Source organism: Miniopterus schreibersii, assembly GCF_964146895.1.
Source record: "Miniopterus schreibersii genome assembly, chromosome: 8".
In the NCBI taxonomy this organism is placed as follows: Eukaryota; Metazoa; Chordata; class Mammalia; order Chiroptera; family Miniopteridae; genus Miniopterus; species Miniopterus schreibersii.
In genome coordinates, this window is record NC_138109.1 from 8,222,590 (window position 1) to 8,246,332 (window position 23,743).

The 23,743-nt window shown below is 55.2% G+C and overlaps 2 protein-coding genes across 2 annotated transcripts; one reads left to right on the forward strand and one right to left on the reverse strand.

The window, feature by feature from the left end:
- Positions 1–3,699: 3,699 nt before the first annotated feature.
- On the forward strand, positions 3,700–12,383 carry ICMT (isoprenylcysteine carboxyl methyltransferase). Its single transcript, XM_081145957.1, has 5 exons — positions 3,700–3,986; positions 4,730–4,818; positions 5,740–5,909; positions 6,685–6,902; positions 9,023–12,383. The coding sequence occupies exons 1-5, from the start codon at positions 3,792–3,794 to the stop codon at positions 9,203–9,205; spliced, it is 855 nt and encodes a 284-aa protein (XP_081002083.1). The 5' UTR covers positions 3,700–3,791; the 3' UTR covers positions 9,206–12,383.
- RNF207 (ring finger protein 207) lies at positions 12,287–23,311 on the reverse strand. Its single transcript, XM_081145956.1, has 17 exons — positions 22,510–23,311; positions 21,732–21,864; positions 20,491–20,635; positions 20,303–20,384; positions 20,155–20,230; positions 19,950–20,075; positions 18,167–18,213; positions 17,844–17,916; positions 17,704–17,772; positions 17,144–17,212; positions 16,973–17,073; positions 16,178–16,361; positions 15,834–16,019; positions 15,526–15,577; positions 15,087–15,204; positions 14,532–14,612; positions 12,287–13,666 (listed from the first exon to the last, which is right to left on the reverse strand). Exons 1-17 carry the CDS (start codon positions 22,698–22,700, stop codon positions 13,495–13,497), a joined length of 1,905 nt encoding a protein of 634 aa, XP_081002082.1. The 5' UTR covers positions 22,701–23,311; the 3' UTR covers positions 12,287–13,494.
- Between the last annotated feature and the right edge of the window lie 432 nt (positions 23,312–23,743).

Below are 23,743 nucleotides of genomic sequence, written 5' to 3' on the forward strand. Positions count from 1 at the left end.
GGGGATTTGCAGGCTCCAGGACAACAGCCCTATTAGACGTTCCGCCAGCCATCCCAGCTCACAGCCCCGTGCAGCCTGTCTGCCTTGTGCGGGAGCCCTTTCCTTTCTGCACCCCCCCCCCCCCCCGGGGCATTTAAAGCAGTGCTCACTGGTGAATGTTTTGAAGCCTACTTGGGGTGTGGTGACTGGTGGGAGAAATGCACCGTTCCCCTCCACAGATGCATTTCAAAGTGGAATGGAGTGATTGCTCCGTGTAATTAACTATTGGGACACAGCAAAAGCACTGGAATGACTCAGCCAATTGTCTCCAGATGGGGTTGGAGAGGCTTCGATTGTTTAACTCTCTTTAGCTGTGTTGGGACTCCAAATAGCTCTGCAGCCAAGGGTCCTCCAGGGGACAAAGGCTGGGACTCTGGTGAGTGCATCAACACTGAACCCGGCTGGCCCAGCTCCAGGAGGGTGAATCCAGAGAGACCCCCATTGTCCCAGCCTTTTGTGTTTCTCCCCAGCTGGCTCTAATCTTTAAATATTTACCCGGCTGCTTTGTGCACATATGACTTATGCACTTTGGGCTGAGGTGCTCATAAATTACGCGTCATTTACCCATTTCCAGACCAGAGAGGGGAGGCTTTCATGACTGGAGCCCAGAATGGCCAGGGGAGGGAAGAGAAAACTTTTGGAGGACCAGGGTTCCCTCCCGGGAAGAGCTGCAGCCACATTGGACAGCCTCACCCCCGCCTCCACGTGGGAGCTGGAGGCAGCCTGTAAGTGATAAGGGGCCCAGGAGGCCACTCTAACAGCAAGTGACTGGGGACCCACAAGCAGAGAGGAAGGAGAGGCCCGGTGCCTGGACTTTTTCCTACTTGGTGCCAAGCTTGAAGAAGAGCAAATTTTTCATCCTGGGAAACTGGTGTGGATGGAGGTGCTTGGTTAACGCCCATCCTTGCACCTGCCTCTTGCTTGCTCTGCAGCCCCACCCCCACCCCATTCTCTCTTGTTCAATAAAGCAATCCGCTGAAGAAGAGGAAGACTGATTTCATCTCAGGCTGCAGTTTAACTTGGAAAAGTCAAGGTGGCTCTTAGGATTCTTTAAACAAGAGGGATCCTGACTTGGGCCAGCAGAAGATGGAAGGCCACCTCAGCTGGTGGGAGGATGGCGGGATGACAGGGCAGAGGGAGGGCCCTACAGAAGGCCCTGCATGAGAAAGAGCTCCCTTTGTGCTGGCCTTGCAGCTCCTAGAACAAAACACATTCAAATGCTTATTTACACCCCCCCAAAAAAGGGGGGGCAAGCAAGGCATCCCAGGGCTGAGCAGTTTTCCTTTTTTTTTTTCTTATATTTTTGTAGGCTTGCTATTCCCTTGGACAGGGGGGTGACAAACCGGGTTGACACTGGAGAGCAGGGTGCAGAGTGGATTTGTTTGATCAGATTGCTTTCCTCTGTGGTGGGAAAGCAGAGTGTCTTTCCCTCTGTCTTCCTCTCTGTTTTTCTCTGTGTGTTTGTATCTTTTTGTGTTACTTCATTTCTCTGGGTCTATGCAAGTGTGTGAATATATTTTCTTACTTGCCTTTCTCTTCCATCACTGGCCTGTGAGCCCTGAGCCCTGAGAGATTTAGCAACTCCAGTAACTTCTAAAAATTCCCCATCCCTCTTGTCTGGCCCTATCTGGGAAGTGACTGCTTCCCCTCTCTTTCTCCCTTCTCCAAGATGGGACTGGTAGGGTCTAAGGTGAAGTGATGGGCAGAGGAGATAGGAGGCTCTCCAGTCTGGGTTACATTACTCTGTGCCCCAAGAATGGGGATGGTGCCTGGGGGAAATCAGGGCCATAAGTCAGCGTGGAGAGCAGAAGTCAATGGCCAGAGATAGAGGTTCCTGGGAGCAGCCCTGTGCCCCAGGAATATGCTCACACCCAGGCTTGAAGCTGCAAGGAGCACCCTCTAGTGGCCCTGAGGCTTCCTGGCACAGAGGGAGAAGTCCTGAGTCTGAGAAACTGGGGCAGAGGCAGTTCAACAGGCCTCCTTCCCACATGGCACTGGGGATTTTGGATTCTAAAACATTACAAATCTCCTTTTAATTCTGACCAACTGAGTTCAGCACATATCTCCTGAGCATCATTTACACCTGGTACTAGGCTTTACAGAATGTTATCAATACTTGACTGTGAAATCAGGATCCCCATTTTACAGAAACTGAGGCTCATAGAGTTGATTTTGCCGGAAGTCACAAAGCTGGACTGTAGCTGCACTGCCCCCCCCCCCCCATTCCGGCCCAGGCTCTCTATTCTTTCCTGAACCCAGCTACCCAAACGCCAGACGTCCTGCCAGGTGCCGCGGGGACAGAGGAGAGTGGAGCAGCCAGGGGCTCGGAGGCAGGACCTGGCTGACTGCAGCTCACAGCCCGCCTTGCCTCGGCGCTGTCTGGTCCGCCGCTCTAGGCTCCAGCCTCTCCTGGGGCCTGTCCCCTATCCTGGCTGGCACTTGCTTCCTCCTGCCCCTGTGACTCCAAGCTCCGTGCCACCCTCCCTCCCTCCCTCCCCTTAGACGCCCTTGCTCTCATTTCCAGTGGCAGGAGGGCTGCGGGTCCCCGAGGGCCCCAAGACCTAGCTGCAGCATCTCTTCCACAAAGACTCTTAACCCTCCGGCCCTCCCGCCCCTGGTCCCTCCTTGGGGTTCCTCTCTTTTCATCCTCACTTGGCTCTCCCCCCGACAGACTAGTTTTTTCTAGTCATTTGCTGACTTGCTTTTCTTCCCCGTTGCTCTGTGGCTCCCCAGGTGGGGGCATTATTTATTAACCCTTTAAAAAAGTAAAGGAGAATTTCTGATTATAAAGGATTATACGTTGATTGTGGGCAAAATGGAAAATACAAAAACATATAAAGAAGAAACTAAAAGTCGCCCAGAGTTTTACCACCCGAAGGTAAGGGCTGTTGAGGAGCTTCGGCTTCCGTCTCAATCATTTTCCCCAGGCTCACACAAACGATGCTGCCTTCCCCCAGCCAAGCCAGGACCGCGCTGCGAGCTTCTGAATTCTGCCTTTAAAAAAAAAAAAAAGTTAGCCCGGCCGGGCGTGGCTCAGCGGTTGAGCAGCGACCTAGGATCCAGGCGAATGGGGTTCGATTCCGGTCAGGGCACATGCCCCAGTTGTGGGCTCGATCAGTGGCTCTCTCATCATTGATGTTTCTATCTCTCTCTCTCCCTCTCCTTTCCTCTCTCGGAAATCAATAAAGATATATTAAAAAAAAAAAGTTAACCTATCCTGAGTTGTTCCCCCTTCCGCCAAGTTGGCGGTCATCCCGCCGCGTGGACGCCCAGCGCTTAGGGCGCTCCCCGGGCCGAGTCCCCGCAGCGGGCAGGTGGGGCATCGCCGCGCGGACCCCTGGAGGTGGAGGGTGGGGCCGGCCCGGCTCCCGGCCGCGCGCTGAAGGGCGTGAATTTGGGGGAGGGCCGCTTCACGGTTCACAGGATTCTGCGGTCAGGGACTTGGCGGAGTTTGGTGGGGATTTCTCCGCCCGCGACCTGGGGGACCTGCGGCCCCGCCCCTCCGGCCGCCGCTCAGCACCGGCGGGGCGGGGCGGTCCCGAGAGGGGCGTGGCCTAGGGCGGGGCGCTCCCTCCAAATTCCCGCCCCAGCCCCACCGCGCGGCGGTATCGCGAGAGCTCACGGGCGGCGCGCGGCTCCGGCAGCTCCCTCCCCGGCGGCGCTGGCGGCGCAGTGCGCAGGCTCGGCGGGCGGGTTTCCCCGGGCTACAGCCGGCGCCGGCGCCGTCGCCCGCCAGTCCGCCGCCCTGCGCCATGGCGGGCTGCGCGGCGCGGGCTCCGCCGGGCTCCGAGGCGCGCCTCAGCCTCGCCACCTTCCTGCTGGGCGCCTCGGTGCTCGCGCTGCCGCTGCTCACGCGCGCCGGCCTGCAGGGCCGCACGGGGCTGGCGCTCTATGTAGCCGGGCTCAACGCGCTGCTGCTGCTGCTCTACCGGCCGCCGCGCTACCAGGTGCGGGCGCGAGTCGGGCGAGGGCCGGGCGGGCTGGGCGCGGCGCGCGGGCTGCGTCCCCGGGGTCCGGGCAGGGGTCGGCCGGTGAGGGGCTCCTTCCCCAGGTGTGCTCTGTAGCCACCAGTTCAGGTGGCGGGGGGGGGACCGCGCCTCGCCAGGCTCCGGGGCGTGGGGCTCGGGCCCCTCCACCCGGCGGAGCGGGTGCAAAATTGCCGTTGGTGCGGTTCAGCAGCTGCGGCAGACGCGCGTGGGGTGAGGAGTGAGCGAGCTCACGAGTTCTTTTATGTAATTTAAGGTGTGGAGACCTACCTGCTGTCAAGTCTGGGGTGGAGGGGGCCGATTGCAGAGTCCCCGGGTGCCCAGGCCAGATTCGTTTGCGGGGACTTGGGAGAATCCTCCCAACAAATTAGGTTCACACAGTTTACCCACAGCCCTTAATAATAGCAGCAGTAATTAATAGTGGCAGCTAAAACTTCTGTAGCATTTACTCTTAAGTGCTTTACGTGGGTAATCCTCAAGGCAATTATAAAAGGTAGGTACTATTATTATACCCATTGCATAGATGGGGAAACTGAGGTCCAGAGAGGTTAAGTAACTTGCTCAAGGCCACACAGGAAGGAAGTGGTGGGCACTGGATTTCAACACAGGCGAGGTGCTTGCCAATGGCCTGCATATCCCAGGAAGTAGGGTGTGTGTACTCCAGCAACAGCCGGGTGACCGAACTTCTTTTGGGTCTCTTTTAGATAGCCATTCGAGCTTGCTTTCTTGGCTTCGTGTTCGGCTGTGGGGTGCTGCTAAGTTTTAGCCAGTCTTCTTGGAATCACTTTGGCTGGTAAGAAGTACTTTGGAAACAGTAGGTTTGAGGCTAGGGTGGGCAGATCAGAGGGCCAGCAGTGGTATTTCATCATTCCTGTGTCCCATCTCTGGCTGGCTGAAAGCTGTGAAGGGTTCTGTGGAAATGAGGTATCTATCTTCCACCTATATTTCTACATCTTGCACCTTGAGAACGTGCGCCCTGTTGCAGGCAGAAGCAGATTTTCCTGACACCCTCTCCACAGGTGCCCTCACCTGCAGCGGCAGTGACATTCTTGGTGATGGGAAGGGGCAAGGCTCTGGCTCATTTTCACAGGCCTCGTCCATCTCTAATTTCTATTAGGTCACATGCAGTGCATCCCCCATGGTCAGTATAAAATTTTTCCCTGACTATGATTTCAGTCCCATGAGCCTTCTGGGCCCTGACCTGGATATGAACCAGTGGCTTTAAGGTAAAAAGCTTTATCTCTTATTAGTGGCCTCAAGGTAAAAAGCTTTATCTCTTATTATCAATACTGAACTGTCTAATTCTTTGTTGCTGAAATCTCAGTTTTTAATTTTTTTGCATTTGACATACATTGCTACTTTATTTTGCTATTTCCCACTTTCGTGGTTTACTGCATGTAGTGTCATTTTAAAAAAAACGAAGGGCCCATAATGCCATCCTCACCTATGTTTGTGTGGTTTTTGCCTGTGACATTCAAAAATGTAGTCCCTTTTAACTCCCACTTTCTGCAAACCTGAGGGAGTAATGCGGGTGCCTGAGATCCACTCTCAGACAGGTGACAGTAGGACCTCATAGAATTCAGGGATGGTTTCACAGACCCGAACCTGCACTTTGATACTTATGGCTATTCCCTTACCCCAACATACCCTCCTCTGTTTATTTCTTCCTCAAAAAAGCTCAGATTTAACCTTTCTTTGTTTTTGTTTTAAATAGGTATATGTGCTCCTTGTCATTGTTCCACTATTCTGAATACCTAGTCACAGCAGTCAACAATCCCAAAAGTCTGTCCTTGGACTCCTTTCTCCTGAATCACAGTCTGGAGTACACTGTAGCTGCTCTTTCTTCTTGGATCGAGTTCACACTTGAAAATATCTTCTGGCCAGGTCAGTGTGCCCTACTCTCCCCTTTGGAGAGGAGGTGGGTGGCTTCCATGTGGGCTTGACGACAGTGATGTTGGTTTTCCTGTCAGGCCTAATCTCCTGGAATGATTTCCCCAGACCTCTATCCTCACTAAGCTCTTTATATAGAGGTCGGGATTGTAAATTCCGCTTCTGGATTTTGAATCGAGGACATGTTGACCTTTTGCTTTAAGCCTTGCATAGTGTAGTGCACCCCCTGATACAAAGGGCTTCCCTTCGATAGCTGTAATCCTAATTTTATAGTTGGAGGAGATTTAGATCTTTTCATTTTCTGTGACTTGAGAAATTTCATGTGAAGATTTTATTAGCAAAAGCCTCTGCACCAGGAACCTACTCTCAAGTGGAACTTTCCACAGCAAATTAAATCAAATGTATGTAGTTCCCAGAAGTCAGTAAGTGGCCAAGGCAGGAAACACTGGGTCCTTCTCTGTTTCTCTCAGCTGTCTTTTTCCCCACTGAAGGCTGGGAGCATATGGCAGGGGGATGTGGAATGAGAGCCCATCAGCCCTTTGCCATGATGCTCTAATTGGGTTGTTGACACTTTAAATGGATGAACAGCACAACTTAGGGGGATGTGTTTTGCTTATACTTAAATTTTAATGTGATGAGAAGTGCTGATTGCCCGCCAGCATGTTTTCCAGTTTCTACCTTTGGAAAAATAAATTAATCTTAAGCATCCGAAGGGAGAACTCAACAGTCCAATGTCTCCACTTCCCTTTTGTCACCATGTCTCCTGCAGAACTGAAGCAGATCACCTGGCTCAGTGCCACGGGCCTGCTGATGGTGGTCTTTGGAGAATGTCTGAGGAAAGCGGCAATGTTTACGGCTGGTTCCAACTTCAATCACGTGGTGCAGAATGAGAAATCAGAAACCCATACTCTGGTGACAAGTGGAGTGTATGCCTGGTTCCGGCATCCTTCTTACGTTGGGTGGTTTTACTGGAGTATCGGAACCCAGGTATAGTATCCGATGTGACACTGGTCTCCTTTAAGTTTTCTCTAAATATTTTTTACTTTGACATGTAATTCACATGCCATAAAATTCACCAGTTCAAATTGTACCATTCAGTGGGGTTTGGTGTATTCACAAGGTTGGTGGTCCTCTTTAAATAGGTAACGTTTCATGTTTCAAGTGGTAACTAAATAAAAGTGAGAAGAACTGATTTAGTCCTAAACATTATTTAGCACGTACTTTAAATCTGGACATCCTTAGTTTTCAAGCTTTTGGTGATTCTAGGTGCTGTTACCCCATCAGCTGTACCCCTTCTCTGCCTCTTTAACTTGTATCTGAAGCACCCCAGAAGGGTTAGGACAGAGATGGGCTGCCGCCCAAGTGGCAGCTGAGCTCATTTTCATTAGAAGCTGCTCTTAATGAGGCCAAGGTCCGGTATTAGGTTTAATGTGACCTATGGAGGTTTGTTCTATCTTAGGCTGCAGAGTGAGCTTTGTTTCTTGACAGTTGTCTCTTGAGTCTGTTCTCTTGGTCCTAGGACTTAGCCAGAGAACATGAATAGAGTTTAGGAAACTCACCTGTCTTTAGGCAAATCCAGTCCGGTCCTCAGGCATTCCAGTGCAGTGCGTGGTCCGTGGAGACTCTGATGACCCCCAGTGGTGTAGTAGGGACAGGTTACTGCATAGCATTTGTTTTAACACTTGCATTTCTGAAACTTAAAACTCCCGCATTAACAATCATATTTTTGGGGAACAATTCGATTATAGTTGAATCATGTAATTTGCCATAAATGCTAGCTAGAAACCTGAGGACTAAAGAGTTTTTTATACTTATTTGACCATAGATCTTTTTACACTGTTACCCAGCACACATATGTGTGTAAAAATGGAGCAAATCTTTCCCAGGACAACACTTGCCCTTACAGTGTACAAAACACTGTTTTCTACCTTATTATTATTTGTAATGCTGTTTAAGATGCACAGATTGATTTCATAGCTCAATAACAGGTCATGGCCTGCAATTAGGAAACCCTACTCTAGCTCATGCCAAGAGGCCACACATGTCTGCAGGCTCTGGGGTCGCTGACCTGGCCAGTCCTGGCCTTAACATTGACCAGTTGGCCTCCCTGTCCTCATGAGTTACGTGGGGACAGCAGCAGCACCTCAGGTTTGCTGTAGGGTTGAATGGCTTATTGGTTGTAAAGGGCTGAGTGTGTGCCAGAAACACAGAAAACACTTGGTAGTGGACAGTGGTGAGAAGAAGTTGAGGGTATGTGCCTGGTTCTTTCGGCGGAAGTCACCCACTTGGGGAAGACATACGTCCATTGGGTCAGTCAGAGTGAACGGGTGGTTAGTGGGCTCCCCAACAGCACAGCAAGTTCCCCGAGAGCCAGGTGAGCTCTTGACCTGGAAGGACTCTTTGGCGATGGATCAGTGGGCAAGGTGTTCTCAAAATGGAAAAACCACATGTGTATGGAGGTAAGAGGCAGTCCATGTAGATACAGCAGGGTGGGGCAGGGGCTGGAAGAGGTGGGCTTAGGTGCTGTGCTCCCACCAGCCCAAGGGAGTGGGTTAGGCCTTGGAGTTTTCTGAGCTGGGGAGTGATTAGATGAAAGATGTGATTTCAGAAGCTCAGTTAGGTAGGCTCTGGCCCAGAGGAAGGCAGAGTCCTGGCAGCTGTGAGGTGAGAGGGATTGCGTTAGGCTGTGGTGGGCCAGGACAGGAAGGTGACAGGCTGGGAGTCATGTGGGAAGATTGGGTGCACCGAATAAATGGGAATTCACTCTTAGGGGCAGGAGAAGGAGGTGCTCTCACCCCGACCTAAGGGTGGAAATCCAAAAGGTTGCTCTTTCCTTTTAGTTTCTAGCTATCCTTCAGGTGGGAGGAACAACAGGAAGCGTGTGAAAAAAGACTAGTGGTGAATATTCAGTTCTCATGTGAAAATAATGGTGTGATGTCACTTAGTGGTGCCGTGGCTGCGGCGCTTAAAGGCCCTAATCATGTTTCTTATTTCGAGAGTCTTGGGCCCTTGGCAGGAAGTCCTCTGTGGGCCTGACAGAAGCAGATGCCGCAGATGTACACAGTGTCGGTCCCTCTGGTGCTGATCAGCCTCGTGTTCCCTGGCAGGTGATGCTCTGCAACCCCATCTGTGGCGTTGGCTATGCTCTGACAGTCTGGCGGTTCTTCCGCGATCGAACAGAAGAAGAGGAAATCTCATTAATTCACTTTTTTGGAGAGGAGTACCTGGAATATAAGAAGCGGGTGCCCACGGGCCTGCCTTTTATAAAAGGGGTCAAGGTGGATCTATGACATGCCAGGGGCCTCGGGGCCTCCCACTCCATGCAGCCCAGGACAAAATGGCCTCTGCTCGGCCACTCTGCAGAATGGATTTTCTTAATATTTTATATTTGCCATTTACTCCTGGATATCACTCAAGACCAGAAGGTCAGAAGGCCTTAGGACCAAAGGACACCCCCCCACCCCAGATTCCCGGAGCAATCTGTTCTTGGGCTGAATCAAGATAGGACCAAGGAGCAAGTCACAGCAATATTCAGCAGTGCCCTCCGGAGTGCCCGGTGCCGAGCCCAGGCCACATGCCGTCCTTCGCGGCCACAGTGCATTTAGGCTGTAACCAAGACCCCCCTGAGAGAGGTGGACTCATCGCTCTGAATAAGGCTTCAGCAGGAAGGGTATGTGGGCGCCAGTGCTTTCTGGCATTAGAAGTACATTGAAGATCTTTACTTTAACCGAAATACACAAACAGCACAGCTTTAACCTCCTGATTTCTGTCCTTAGTGCATGAGCATCTATACAGTTTTAAAGACACTTCCTTATAAGGCACTTTGGCTCTTCATATATTTAATCGTATTTACATATCTATTTTTTATAAACAGCAGTATAGATTCAAAGGGGACTCAGTGTTTATAGGCCCAACTTTTATTTAGCAGAAAGGAAGCATCGACACCCAGATGATTTGCCTGAGTGACTTTGTGTTACCAGGGAGCCCACGGCCCCTATGGCTTCCCTGGGCTCCTGGCCTTCTCCCAAGTGGGGGCTGTTATCAGTGACAGGCATGTCAAAGATGTGTCATTTGTCCTTTATCCAAGAAATGCTTACTGAACACCTGCTCTGTGCAAGGCATTGTCAAACATTGAGAAATACTGCTCTCCATTTACTTGGGATTTTATTCATATTTTACCATAGCGTATAGTTTTGATTTAAATCTATTAACTGTTGATTTCTATGTTCTGTTCTCAAAATTTCGTCATCCCTAATGCCATTTCAGACTGTCTTCCAAAGGGGTCTGAGAGCACGCACAACTACAAGATTCAAGTCGACCCATGAAAATCTTAAATAGAGCAAATAATCCCAACTGAGATTTAGTCATATTTTTGCTTTTAAAGTTCAGGGAGAGTGGTTGGTTTTATGAGTCAAACATATAAACTGTAAAGACCCTTGCTTAATTCTGGACTAGATAGGAACATGGTCTCTGTGTGAGATCCTTCCACGCAGTTCTGCGGTGGCACTGGGACACGTGAATGTGAAGGCAGCGAAGCCCGGGCCAGAGTGCATCCCTGCTGCCACGCCAGCCACGCCACGTGGCTTTCAAGGAGCCACCTACCTTTCCGTGCCTAGACCTCCCCATCTGTAGAATGGGGTCAATACCACCTACCTCACAGGGGTGTTGTGAAGACTTAGAACAACGTCAAACATTTTTAATACTTTAGATGAGAGATGACATTAATGGAATCTATACTGTGTCAGAGTTACTCAAAAATGGACATTCAGTTAACTACTGGAAATGTGTGTTCAAAGGAGCATTTTACCAACTCAAAATAGTATTAATTTCTAGATTTCATGGCCTAATTAATCTTTTTGTTATTATATACCAAAGAGGTGTGCGGGTTTGTTGGTTGCTGGTGTGACATTGCGGGTGTGAGAACCAGGGAGTCCCAACCGTAGGCCCTTGGGAGGATCATGCAGTCAGACTGGCCAAGGCCACTGCTGGAGCCCCAGGCTGCAGGTTCCTCCGGCAGGAACACTCCCAGGTGGGACATGCCCTGACTGAGGATTCAAGTTGGATTAGCTCTAAACTTGTCCCCCGGACTACGCTTTGCAAAGTCAACTCCACTTAGTAGGACTGCAGGATGGAGAGGGGTTGGTAGCCATCCCCAGCTCTTTGAGGGAAACTTCTTCCTGTATGGAGCAGGCTTAGTCCCAGCTTTAATGACACTTCTGGAGGGCCATGAATTTGTCTTTTTAATAGCTGGAGAGCAGCTAATGCGGGCCCCTGGCTTTGTGAATGGGAAGTGTGAGGTGCTGGGTTCGATCTGTTCCTCCACCTGCCGGAGTTCAGAAAGCCCACCTTCCTGCCCGGCAGGAGCTCAGAAGGTAGGCCTCTGTTTGGATGTTGCCCTCTACCACCTGGGGCTTGATGTTCTGCTTGGCTTTCAAGAGCAGGTCTGCGGGAGGGGGCAGCGAGAACATTCATACCCTCATTTGTAATCCCAGGGCAGAAGTTAGCAATTACTTAAGGATAAAGATGAACTATTTAGGGACAGGGGTTTGGCAAGTGATTGACTTTCATCTGGTACTGAGATCTTTGGATTATTTTTAGCCGTATAAATTTAGTAGTGATGGTGTGCAGGGCAAAGAATCAGGTTAATGAGATACAGGCTTTCTGGGTATCCCCCAAAGCTGCTTGGGCAAAGGCCACGTCTCCAGTTCCCTCAAATTAAGAAACTGTCAGGAGATTTCTTTTTCCATTGCAGGTTTTAAAGTGCAGATTTTTAAGGGGAACATAGGCACTGCACAGAACAAAGCTACTTAGAAGCCACATAAAAGGACACATACAAGGATTTGCAGGCTAGGCTGAGAATGGCAGTTTCACAGCCAAGGGAGGGGAGTGAGCCTGGCAGAAAGCAAAAGGCAGCATTTCCCATAGCCCCTCACTGGTGTGAACTGCTTCTGGAGCCTAAAAGTAGACTTTATCAGTCCCTCCCATCCATTTAGGGTGGTGACATGATATGGGAAATATTCCTAAACTAACATGTTGTATTAATAGATTAGGCTCAGTAAGGTCTCAGCCATGGCTCATTTTGGTAGCAGTCCCTCCGTAACAGGTACAGTAACCCACTGTCCCTTCTCTGCACTTTCTTACTGCCTTAGGTAGCTGCCATCTCCCACCGTCTTTGCTTCTGTAGTGACTTGGCAAGGGTAGGCGACCTTGGCATTGCCGCGTGGTGGGAGGCTTGCTTTCTGTGCCCCGCTATGAAAGCTTGCCGCCTTGTCCTGGGCCCAGGAGACTGGCCATCAGAAGTGCTTGCTCTCGGGAAGCCATCCATAGCTAGGAGAGTAACTTAATGGAGTAATTATTCTACTCTTCTTTTTACATGCAGAAATGTTTATTTAAATATTTTAAATTGGATTTTCTTTCACAGATACTGATATTCTTTCCAAATCTGAAATAAAACTATACTTGATTTCACTATGAGCAATAGTGTGATTGTGTGGGATGCAGAGGCTCTCAGATCACATCGCTTCTGGCTAAGAAATGTCCAGAACCTATGGCATAAGCCAGATGTATTTTGCCTCCTGGATTCAGTCCTGAATTCCTACCTCTAAGCAGTTTGTAATGCCAGTTGCTCCTGCCCTGCAGGCTCCCACGGAAGTTTGTGCTGCTCTGGCATGGGGACATCCGTGCACTGAAATGGCAGGACCAGGGGTGTTACTTGTTTAAATGTGACCTTAACATATTGACATGCAAGCCCACCTGGCTCAGAGAAGCCATACACTGTTTGAACCACTGAATCAAGATGGATATTTGCTTATCATGTGACTCTGGGCATCGTTTTGCCTCCAAAACTTTAAGTTTTAGGTCATGTAGGTTAATTTTCCTTTTTAAAAAGCATTAAGTTCTACCTGTAGAAAGGCTGCTGTGTAGGAGTGGGAGCTACTAGAGAAAAGTTGCTGCCGAATCTGCTTTAATAACAGAAGGCGAGCACAGGAGCACGGCAGCAACCTGGAAAGGGAGTGGAGAAGCTGTGATAGGGACGTCTCCTGCCACACACGCCCTCTTGGAGCTCAGCCCTTGCCGGGACGGGAGAAAAGCTGGGGCACAGGTTCTTCCCTTTTGCTGAGTAGTGCTCAGATTACTTGGTAGAACCTTCCAGTGGCACCCGGTTAACAGTGGGGTTGTGATTCAGGAGAAACTGGATTCCTTTGAGGGTGGAGTCTTGTTTCCTAAATTCAGAGCAGCACATCCTCAAGGGCACGCAGGTAACCCTGGCACGGGGCCACACATGAGCACTGGGGAGAGGCTGAACCAGTGAGGGGCTTGAGGCTGGGTGTTCCCTCGTTTAATGCCCATGTGGACTGGGACTTGTCCCGTTACCATGATGAGAAGCATGTGAACACAGGGAGAGCTGAGCCCTCCAAAGCCAAAGAGTGAAATGACCTGTTAGAGAGTTTCAGGGTTTTACTGCTGATACGTGATCCCCCTTTCCCCTTAAAAAATTCACGATGGGAACATTTTCTTAGTGTCCCAGGCTTGCTGTGCATATTGTAACAGGCCCAAGCCCCTGGGACCAGCCCCTCTGCTAAGTGGGGCGCTCCCTCCATGGGGGGACATCACCCCCATTTTTCTGTTTGGATCTATGAGGATCTTTGTTTTTCAGTGGAGGCTCTTCTGTGAGGCTGTTGAGGGCCCGGCTGTTTCCTCTTGGCTCTGAGGTCTTCTCCCTTTTGTCCGTGACACTTACTGGATCACTCCTGAAGAAACACTTGAAAGTGAGCTCTAGTCTGTGAGCTACCCAGTTTCACTGTGCCCAGCACTAAAATCCACTCAGGCCCAGGCTTTTGAAACAGGAGGCCTTTCTGGAAGGCATCAGGAGAACCAGAACCGGATGGTCTTCTAAAGGATTGTTAGTTCATTTCTGATGATTGTTAGTTGCCCAAACATCACAAGTTCAGGCTCTCAAAGCAGAAGCTATGAGTTGACACTTCTCTGAAGCATCTGAGCTAAACATGGTACCTGGGAGGGGAGGGTGGGGGGGCGGTGTTTATGCCTTGTCACCACCGCAGCAGCAGACCTGCCCGTGGACTCTGGGCTCTAGCAGCTCTGACTACGGCTCCGCTCTCTGCCCCCTGACTAGCACATTTCACTGAGAGCGAAATACTGAAAGCCCAGCTGTGACAGTGACGTGTCTGTTACTGCACATTCTGTTCTCCCTCTGGCAGTGTTTTGGCAAACACTGTTTCTCTGATGAATAGCAGTGCTCTCACAGAATAATCCTCAGTCACTCTTTCTCACTGGAGTGAATTTAAGCTGTGTGGCGTAAGTGCCCAGGAGCCAGTCTGAGCGCTGGCAGCAATCAGTGGTGTCAGGGTGCGGGCAGCCACCATGCACCAATGGTTAGAAAATGTGGGTCATGTCTATCAAAGTCACGTCTGTCATCTATGAGTCACTGTTTGCAGTCACTGTCCAGATTTCAAACCCTCTGACCCATAGTTTACAAATTGAGGCCTCACTAAGGCCACAGAGGTGACTGAAGGGGAAAGAAAACGGGCCTGTCTGTCGTCCGCACTGTCTCTGAGATGAACCATTTGCTGGCTCAGGGTAGAAAGACTTGTTTACCTGGCCTGGGTCTCATCGCTCATGCTGTCATCACACGTGTTTTGTAGCTGCTCTGACTCTTCGTCCACGGGCGCCTGGAACCTGTGCAGAGGAAGCAGATCCTGGGAAGCAGCCCACTGCATGTCCTGGAGCTCATTCTTTGCACAAAAACTGAACTTAAACACGAGAGCCTGCCCCTGTACTGTGCTGGGACCCTGGTGCAAGTTCTTGTCTAGACTTGACTTCACCATGCACAGAGGAACTTCTGCCCTCTCCTCCATGTCCTGCTGCCCGGATCAGCTGAGGACCCTCGTTAAAATCCCAAGAAGGGTTTTTCTGCTTTGATCTACTCCTGAGGGATAGAGGTGGGCAATTGTGTGCCTAGAGGCAGAAGCTCACAATGACCATGCATTCTGTGTTTTTGCACATGTCGAGCACCTGGTCTGCCCAGATGCTCCGATTAAACCCTCATGACAGGCCACTGACTTCTGAAAGGGGCTCTTCCCAGTGTGTGGCACCTTCCCCACACACATTCTAAAGTGCCTTGGCTCTCCTGGGCACACCCCCTGGTCTCACCTGGGCTCCAGTCGCTCCTTAACCTTGGCAATTGAGCGGATGTAGGGTGTGATCTGCTTGGTGACGGTGGTCAGATAGGCATTCTCCTGCTTCAGCTGCAGAAGGTCATAGAGCTGGGCTGTGGGGGCCAAGGCCAGAGTGTTGGGTCATGTTGGCTTTAGATTCTTACTCTCCAGCCTCACGCCATCAAAATATCCCAACTATTTCCATAGTTACCTCTTTAATTAAAGAGTGAGGTAAGACTTGTGAGGGCTTTCTACTCACTGAATTCTGACCTCAGATGCAGCTGCACAGTTAGCAGCTGTGAGGCAAAGTCAAGGGCGATGGGGAAGAGCATGGGGATTTTTGTATCTGGTTAGTGGGTAACTGCCTTCCCGCCCCTACTGGCACATGGGTTAGCTCCAGGACAGGGGTGCATCCAGCAGTGGCTGCCTGGGACCTTCATAAATCTCTTGCTCGTTGGCCACCCGCTGGTAGGATTCCTCCCACATCTGAAAGAGAAAGTAAGTTGGACATTGCATGTGGTGTGAGTTGGAATTTCCATTGCTGGCATTTCTGTCCTCTAGCAACTCAGAGCCACAGGCACCCCCAGGCAGTTCATGTGGTTCCAGGCAGCAAAGACCCCAGTTCCAGAGCCTGCCACACCAGGCCTCCTGGGCCACCAGCCAGTGTCCTCCTCCTGCCCCTTCCTGTCTTGGGGTAGCCCATGTGTACGCTGCAGGGATTTAGGTCCTTGGAAGGGGCTACCTCCTGGAAGATGGCTCTCATCCCCTCCACGGAAGCGTACTCTGCGGCGATCTGCGTGTCCACCTGCAGGGACTTGTGAAGAATGTCCCCCATGATCTCGGCCTTGATGAGCGAGTGGTGCTTGGTAAGGTCCCGGTGCAACTCCTGGACCTGGTCCTTCAGACTCTGCATCTCTGCCTGCAGGTACTGTGGGAGAGACCTCATGAGTGCCTGGGTTCCTTCAGGCTGTGTCTCTGCCGGACCTCAAGGGAGGGCTGGCTCCCAGGGTGGCCAGGACTAGATTTGGCCACTGGGCCTTTGGTGAGGAAGGGGTGGGGCCTTTCCCAGCCCGCATGTCCTCTCACCCGGTAGGAGTCCTCATAGTGGCGGCAGTGCTCCATGAAGGGTGTGTCCTCGCCCTCTGCCAACAGCACCTTGGTGCTGATGGACCGGTGCTGCGTGGGCTTTTGGACTGGTGACCCCATCTTCCCTACCGGGGAAGGGCAGCTGGGTACCACCAGCACCTTGGAGCCTGAGACCCCTGCTAACCTGGGGAGAGAACCAGTGTGGATGCAGATGGGATATGGGGATGGGAGGGCATTCCCCTACCCCAGCCTCAGTGCCTCTCAGCCCTTTCACCTCAGACTCCACCCCAGAACCACCAGGGGAGCTCCAGAAAAGCCTGATGCAAGGCCGCACCCAAGACCAGTGACATCAGTACGGTTTTTTTTAAGCCCCCAGGGTGAAGTCAATATGCAGAAGAGTCTATAAGGAGGATGTCATGGATGGCCAAGTAAATGCTGTGAGACTTCACACACACTGGGCCCTGGGGCCCTTGGCACATGCACTTCTCCTAACTCCTTCCAGGTCTCAGGCTCAGGGGTAGTCAGGTCCCACCCCAAGCTGCCCCTTCCATTCTAGGCATCCCAGCCTGGGGAGCCAGGCTGCAGCAGCAGTTGGGGAGAGTCCCTGTCCTCATGGTCCTCCCCTGACCAGGCTCCGCTTTGGATCTGGGCGCCCCTGACAGTTGCTTTCCAGATGGCATACTGGCTCTCCTGCCTGGTGTCGTAGGCACACTGGCTCAGCGAGTTGGGAAGGGCAGCACTCAGCCTGTCCTGGCCTCTGGGATGTCCCACCCTGATGGGAACCTTGTGGCTCACGTGTTGGTGCCACCCCCAGCACCCGCAGCCCTGCGCGACCCAGGCGGCATCAGCAGTGGCTCCAGGCAGCGTGCAAACTCCGCACGGTGGTCACTGACGATCTGGGCAAGGAGACAGGTCATGAGCCCCAAGACCCACCAACCTGTCCCAGCTCCCCCAGCACCCGCGCACCTTGCTGCTCTGCACAGGCCGGAGGCGATGCGGCCGCGTGGCAATGCCCTGCAGCCTCTCCATCAGCTCCTGCGAGGTAGGGGATGAGGGGAGGCGCTCAGGCTGTGTGTGTGTGTGTGTGTGTGTGTGTGTGTGTGTGTGTGTGTGTGTGTAGGGGTGGTGGGGGTGCTGAGGGGGTGGCCCCAAGGACAAGCCTGTCTTTGGCACTTTACCTGGTGTCCATTGGAGGCTCTAATCTTTCCCTGGGACTGGCTGGGAACCCCCACACCACCCTGCCCCAAAAACACAGGAAAGGTTGGGGTGGCTGGACTCCAGTAGACAATGCACTTTGGGAGAGTAGAGGCTTATACTCCAGGCTTTGCTGTCCTTTTAAAAGGGGCTCAGCTGTCCTGTCCCCTAACCGGTTTGTAGATGATAGTGTGGAGGAGGGGAAGGTAAGCCCAGAGGCCCCTGGTCCAGCTCCAGGTGACAGGCTGCCAAACCCTGAGGTAGCAGCATGGAGTGTGCAGGGTGGGCTCCTTGTGGGGACGGGGGGACCCCACAGGAGCTGGGGGACTCACATAGCCCAGGTCCAGGAACTCAGCCTTGTTGGCCAGGCTGAGGAAAGAGGAGCAGATGACCAGGTGAACCTGCAGGAGGGACACTGCTCAGTGCCTGGCCCAGGAGGGGCCCTCTGTGCAGGGGTGCGGGCTCCCCTTACCTGCAGGGTGGGCAGCAGAGTGGCCAGGTGGGAGAGCTGCTCCTTGAAGGCCTTGTCCTTCTCTTCATACTGGCTGGGGAGGGGCGGGCACCTCATCTTCAAGGGGGAGGGTTTCTCACCCCCTTAGGGGCCTCAGGGCCCAGTGGTTCCATCACCCCCACCAGCTTTGTGCATCCTTCCCTGCCCCCTTCCCTGTGCCCGGAACCACCCTGCCCTCTTCACTGTGTGGACACCTGGATGTTTTGCTCCCCAGGGTGAGCCCAGGCTGAGAGCTGGGTGCATGGAGGCCAAGGGGCAGGGGTGGAGACCCCACGAACACTCACCTCTGCACAGCCTGCAGCAGCAATGCTTTCCTCTCTGCAAGTTTGTCCTGGGAGAGACAGGCTACTGCTGACTGGGCATGCCCCGCCCTGCCACCTCCAGCACTCTCCCACTCCCCTGGGCCCCAGCCACACACTGGTTAGGCTGGCGCGCTCTCTCCAACCCGCCAGCCCCACTACCTGAGCCAGAGCCCCCCCCCCCCAGCATCCCACTGTCTGAGAGGCCCAGTGCCCTCACCTTAAATGTCACCTCCTGGAGGAAGTCTTCCCTGACCACCCCCCACCGCCAGCACTAGCTAGGGCAGGCCCTGGCTTCCCTTCTGGAACTGTCCTGGCAACTGTGATTAACTTCTGGAAAGCAGTTCAGTGCCTGCTTCCCCACTACACTGGAAACTCCACAAGGGCTCTGGGGGGCTTGCCCTAGGTTGTGACTGATGAAGATGCTCAGCCTGTGGCTGTCTGGTCCCTGCTACTCCTTACCTGCATGCTGCCAGGACCCCCTGCTCCTTACCTGCACGCTGCCAGGTCCCCCCTGCTCCTTACCTGCACGCTGCCAGGACCCCCTGCTCCTTACCTGCACGCTGCCAGGTACCCCCTGCTCCTTACCTGCACGCTGCCAGGTCCCCCCTGCTCCTTACCTGCACGCTGCCAGGTCCCCCCTGCTCCTTACCTGCACGCTGCCAGGTCCCCCCTGCTCCTTACCTGCACGCTGCCAGGTCCCCCCTGCTCCTTACCTGCACGCTGCCAGGTCCCCCCTGCTCCTTACCTGCACGCTGCCAGGACCCCCTGCTCCTTACCTGCATGCTGCCAGGTCCCCCCTGCTCACCTGCATGCTGCCAGGACCCCCCTGCTCCTTACCTGCACGCTGCCAGGTCCCCCTGCTCCTTACCTGCACGCTGCCAGGACCCCCCTGCTCCTTACCTGCATGCTGCCAGGTCCCCCCTGTTCACCTGCATGCTGCCAGGTCCCCCTGCTCCTTACCTGCACGCTGCCAGGTCCCCCCTGCTCCTTACCTGCACGCTGCCAGGACCCCCTGCTCCTTACCTGCATGCTGCCAGGTCCCCCCTGCTCACCTGCATGCTGCCAGGTCCCCCTGCTCCTTACCTGCATGCTGCCAGGTCCCCCTGCTCCTTACCTGCATGCTGCCAGGTCCCCCCTGTTCACCTGCATGCTGCCAGGTCCCCCTGCTCCTTACCTGCATGCTGCCAGGTCCCCCCTGTTCACCTGCACGCTGCCAGGTCCCCCCTGCTCCTTACCTGCACGCTGCCAGGTCCCCCCTGCTCCTTACCTGCACGCTGCCAGGTCCCCCCTGCTCCTTACCTGCACGCTGCCAGGACCCCCTGCTCCTTACCTGCACGCTGCCAGGTCCCCCCTGCTCCTTACCTGCACGCTGCCAGGTCCCCCCTGCTCCTTACCTGCACGCTGCCAGGTCCCCCCTGCTCCTTACCTGCACGCTGCCAGGTCCCCCCTGCTCCTTACCTGCACGCTGCCAGGTCCCCCCTGCTCCTTACCTGCACGCTGCCAGGTCCCCCCTGCTCCTTACCTGCACGCTGCCAGGTCCCCCCTGCTCCTTACCTGCACGCTGCCAGGACCCCCTGCTCCTTACCTGCACGCTGCCAGGTCCCCCCTGCTCACCTGCATGCTGCCAGGTCCCCCTGCTCCTTACCTGCACGCTGCCAGGTCCCCCTGCTCCTTACCTGCATGCTGCCAGGTCCCCCCTGTTCACCTGCATGCTGCCAGGTCCCCCTGCTCCTTACCTGCATGCTGCCAGGTCCCCCCTGCTCACCTGCATGCTGCCAAACAGGGAGTGAATGGCGGCTTCCTCCTCGGCTGCGCTGCGCCGCACCTCTTCCACCATGGCCTGCAGCAGCGCGATGGCCTCCCGCGTGGCCGCCTGCAGGGCCTTCACGGCCTAGGGACCGGGCAGCTTCGTCGGGCTCGCGGGCGCGCGTCCCCCACCCTGTCCCGCCGCCGCAGGGCCCCGCGCTCACCAGCACCGCCTGCTCCAGGCGCTCGCAGCCCTGCACGTAGGCCGACTCGAGGTCCACGCAGTGCGCTCGGCTCTCCCTGCGGGGACCGCTGGTGAGCCGGGGCCGGAGCGCGCTCCCCGTCCCCTCGCCTCCCGCCCCCTCTACCCACCCCTGCATGTCCCGGAAGCAGCGGATGCACAGCAGCGACTTCTTGTCGGTGGAGAACATGATGTAGGGCTCGGCGTGCAGCGCTGCGCGGGGGGCTCTGGTGAGGGGCTGCGGCGAGGGCGGGGGCAGTGCCCGCCCCTGTCCCCGCCCCGTCCGCTCGCGAGTCCCCACCGGGCGCGTCGCACTCACTGCACTTCTGGAGCACGTCGCGGCTGCGCTGGCCCAGGGCCACGATGTCGTGGCGCGCGAACATGCGTGCCCGGTGCGTCTCGTCGCGGCAGCGCGCGCAGAGCGGCTGCCCGCACGTGTTGCAGAAGTAGGTGGTCTCAGCATCCTGCGGGCCCGGCTCAGGGTCAGCCCCCCACCGGCGGGAGCCTGAGCCAGACCACCGCCGGCGCAAGACATCAGCCCCTGGGTGTCCCTGAGCCGCTCCCGGCCTGGGGCAGGCCGGCAGCTCAGTGCAGCCCTATCGCGCAATCCCGACGCTCTAATGTGCCCACTTTACAGATGAGAACCCCCATGGAGTTGGGGGAGGGCAGAAACTGCATTTGCAAAACATCTTACCTACAGCAAAAGTGTGTGTGTGTGTGTGTGTGTGTGTAGACCTCTCAAGTCTCCCTTGTCACCCTCAATAGCAGCCAAATGGCGGTCCCCACCCTGGCCAAGTGGAGGCCAAATCTGGCTGGGAGGGGAAAGGGAGTGAGGACTTGTCGGTTCCCTTCCCCAGGCCAGACCCAGGGCTGAGAGTCCAGCGCATGGACTGCAGCCACGGCACTGACCGAAACAATGGCGGTAAAAGCACAAGTTCTTACTTGGTCATTCCAGGCCATTTCCTCTGCTTACCTCCAGCTGGCCACCTCTGTGTTGCTGTGCCATACATGTCCTAGCGCTTGCCCTGCACCCCCAGCTCCTGCAGGGCCATCCTGGGAACTGGGAATACCTGTCCAGCCTCCAGAGGCCAGAGTCCCACATGCCCTTCACAGCCTGGCCTGAAGCCTGCCCCAGCTCCTTATTGTTGTTGTTTACTGTGTGTGTGTTTTTCTTAGACTCAGGGGTAGGGTCACCCCTCCCCAAAAGCACACCGTCCTCACTTCCCTTGGGCTGTAGGGAAGCTACCCAGGTAGCAGTGAGCCTCAGGGGCTGGCCCAGCCCTGTGCACTGGACCTCCCTTCCTGTGCCAGTTCTCAACTCCACTCTCCCCAAATTGAATGGCCTTAACCTCCGCCACCATCTGGCTTTTGGCTTAAGTCATTCCTTGTGGACCTTAGTCTCCCCACCTGTAAAGTGGGGCCCACATTTGGGATTCAGGGTGACTTAAAGTGGTGTTGGAGGATCCCCTGATGGATAATCCTCTGAGGACATGTTGGGCACACTCTGCCAGCATCGGGACCCTGCCACCTGGCACCCTTGCCTCCCCCAGGCGCCCCTGCCTGCTTGCTGCACTCCAAGTCGCAGTTGGCACAGCACACCACCTCCAGGCCATCCCCGGAGCTGTCCACGAGGAACTGCAGCAGCCGGTCCACTGGAGGGAGCCCGCTGGGGCCTTTCACCACTGTCTGGTGTCTGTGGAGAAGCTGCAGCCAAGATCAAGATGCCCCTTCCCCATGGCTCCCTACCCCTTCTCACCCCCACCTTCCAGCCTGGAACTAAAAATAGGGTGGGAGGTGGGGTGCCGGCAGGCTGGCATCTGCTATAAATATCTCAGCCACTGCTCACTCTGACGGGGTCCTGGGAGAATCCTGGGAGGTCAGGGGGCTGTGGAACTGGGAGGACAAGGCAGAAGCCTGCCCTCAAGCCCCTCTCACGGCGTTGGGGAAATTTATGGCCATGCCCGGGTAACTTGAACCAGCATCACCTGCTTAGGCTGAGCTAAGAGTTCAGGGACCCCCAGTGAGTTACTGGGAGTGTCCTGATGCTGTGCTGAGATGGGGTACTCTAGTAACCCTAAGTAGGGACAGGACTTGCGCTCTAGCCCCGCCCTTGCCCTCTGACTTTCTATGGGAGCCCTGGGCCAGTAACCCCAAACCTCAGTTAGTCTGACCTACAAAATGGGCGGGAACCGGTGCATTCTCCCGCGGAGAGGTGGGGGCTGGGTGCGGCCTTTCCCGCCCTCTCTGCCGGGAGTCAGAGCCCTGCCCTCCCCGCACCTAGGTGCCCGCCCAGGCGCGGCGAGTGTCCCCTCCCGGGCAGGGGCTCCGAGGCACTCACTGGCACAGCGGGCAGGCGAGGCGGCCGTCGGCGGCGCGGCCGCGCAGGCAGCCGGCGCAGAAGTGGTGGAAACAGTCCAGCAGGCACGGGCGCTCGTACTGCGCGTGGCACAGCGGGCACACGAGCGGGTGTCCGCTCGCAGCGTCCAGGACGCCTGGACCCTCCAGGGGCGCGAAGATAGCTCCCGACATTTGCGCGGACAGCGCAGGACGGCGGCGGGGCGTCCACGGCCACGGGGCGGGGAGCAGCAAGGGCCCGGGGCTTGCGCTTGGCGCGCACGGAGAGCGGCAGCGAGCGTGCGGGAGGGTCGGTCCGGTGCCCGCGCGCCCAGCTCTCCCACACCCCAGCGGTGGCGCTGGAAGGTCAGGCCGCTGGAACCAGCAATTCTTTTATCCAACGGCCAGCCTCCCCTTGCCTCCACCTCTCCCACCCCAGGAATTCCCCTCCCGCTGTCCTCTGAGTGACCTGCAGGCGACACCCCTTCCGCGCTGGGCCGCACCACTGCTCGGGCGCGGTGCCCCCGTCCACGTGCCCCACGCAGGTGGCTGCCTTGCGGCGAGAACCGGGACGGCCGGTGCCACGGCCACGGCCACGGCCACTCCACCCCCGGTCCGGGAGGAGAGGCGGAGATGCCGCGGCTGCAAAGGACTGCGCCCCGAGAGGGTCCCGGGCTCGGAGAGGACCCCTCCTGGGAAGACAGGACCCCGAGTACGCGGCCGCAGGAGCGCGGGGCCTTGCAGCCCTGGGACTTGTGCGGGAACAGGAGCGGGTCCCCGCCGCCCCATTTCCAACGCTGCCAATCGGGGGCGATAGAGAGCAGCGGACGCCCCTCCCCAGACACCCCGTACAGGCGACCAGGCGTGAGAGGGCTTGGAATCCCCGGCCTCCCTTTGGCTGGTTGGCGGCTCTTGGCTGAGTTTTGACCTCTCAGCGCCTCAGAGCTTGGGTAGAAGGGGGCGGGCCTCCCAGTGATGGTGCGAGACTTTTCTCAAGTGAAATTCGAATACTGGGCTTCCAAATAAGTAGGCTCCACCCCCATCATCAGGTGAGTGGGTTTGGGAGGGAGGGTAGAAGGGGAGGCTCTGAGCCTTTCCTGCAGGGTCCCCTCTGCCATTCTAGGCCTGGTGAGTACTTGTTTATCCCAGTATAGTTTTCTCCAGAGTGCCCTTCATCCCTAGGTCATTATCTGCTTTCTTTGCACACTGAGCTCTGGGAAAACAGCCCCTGTCCTTGC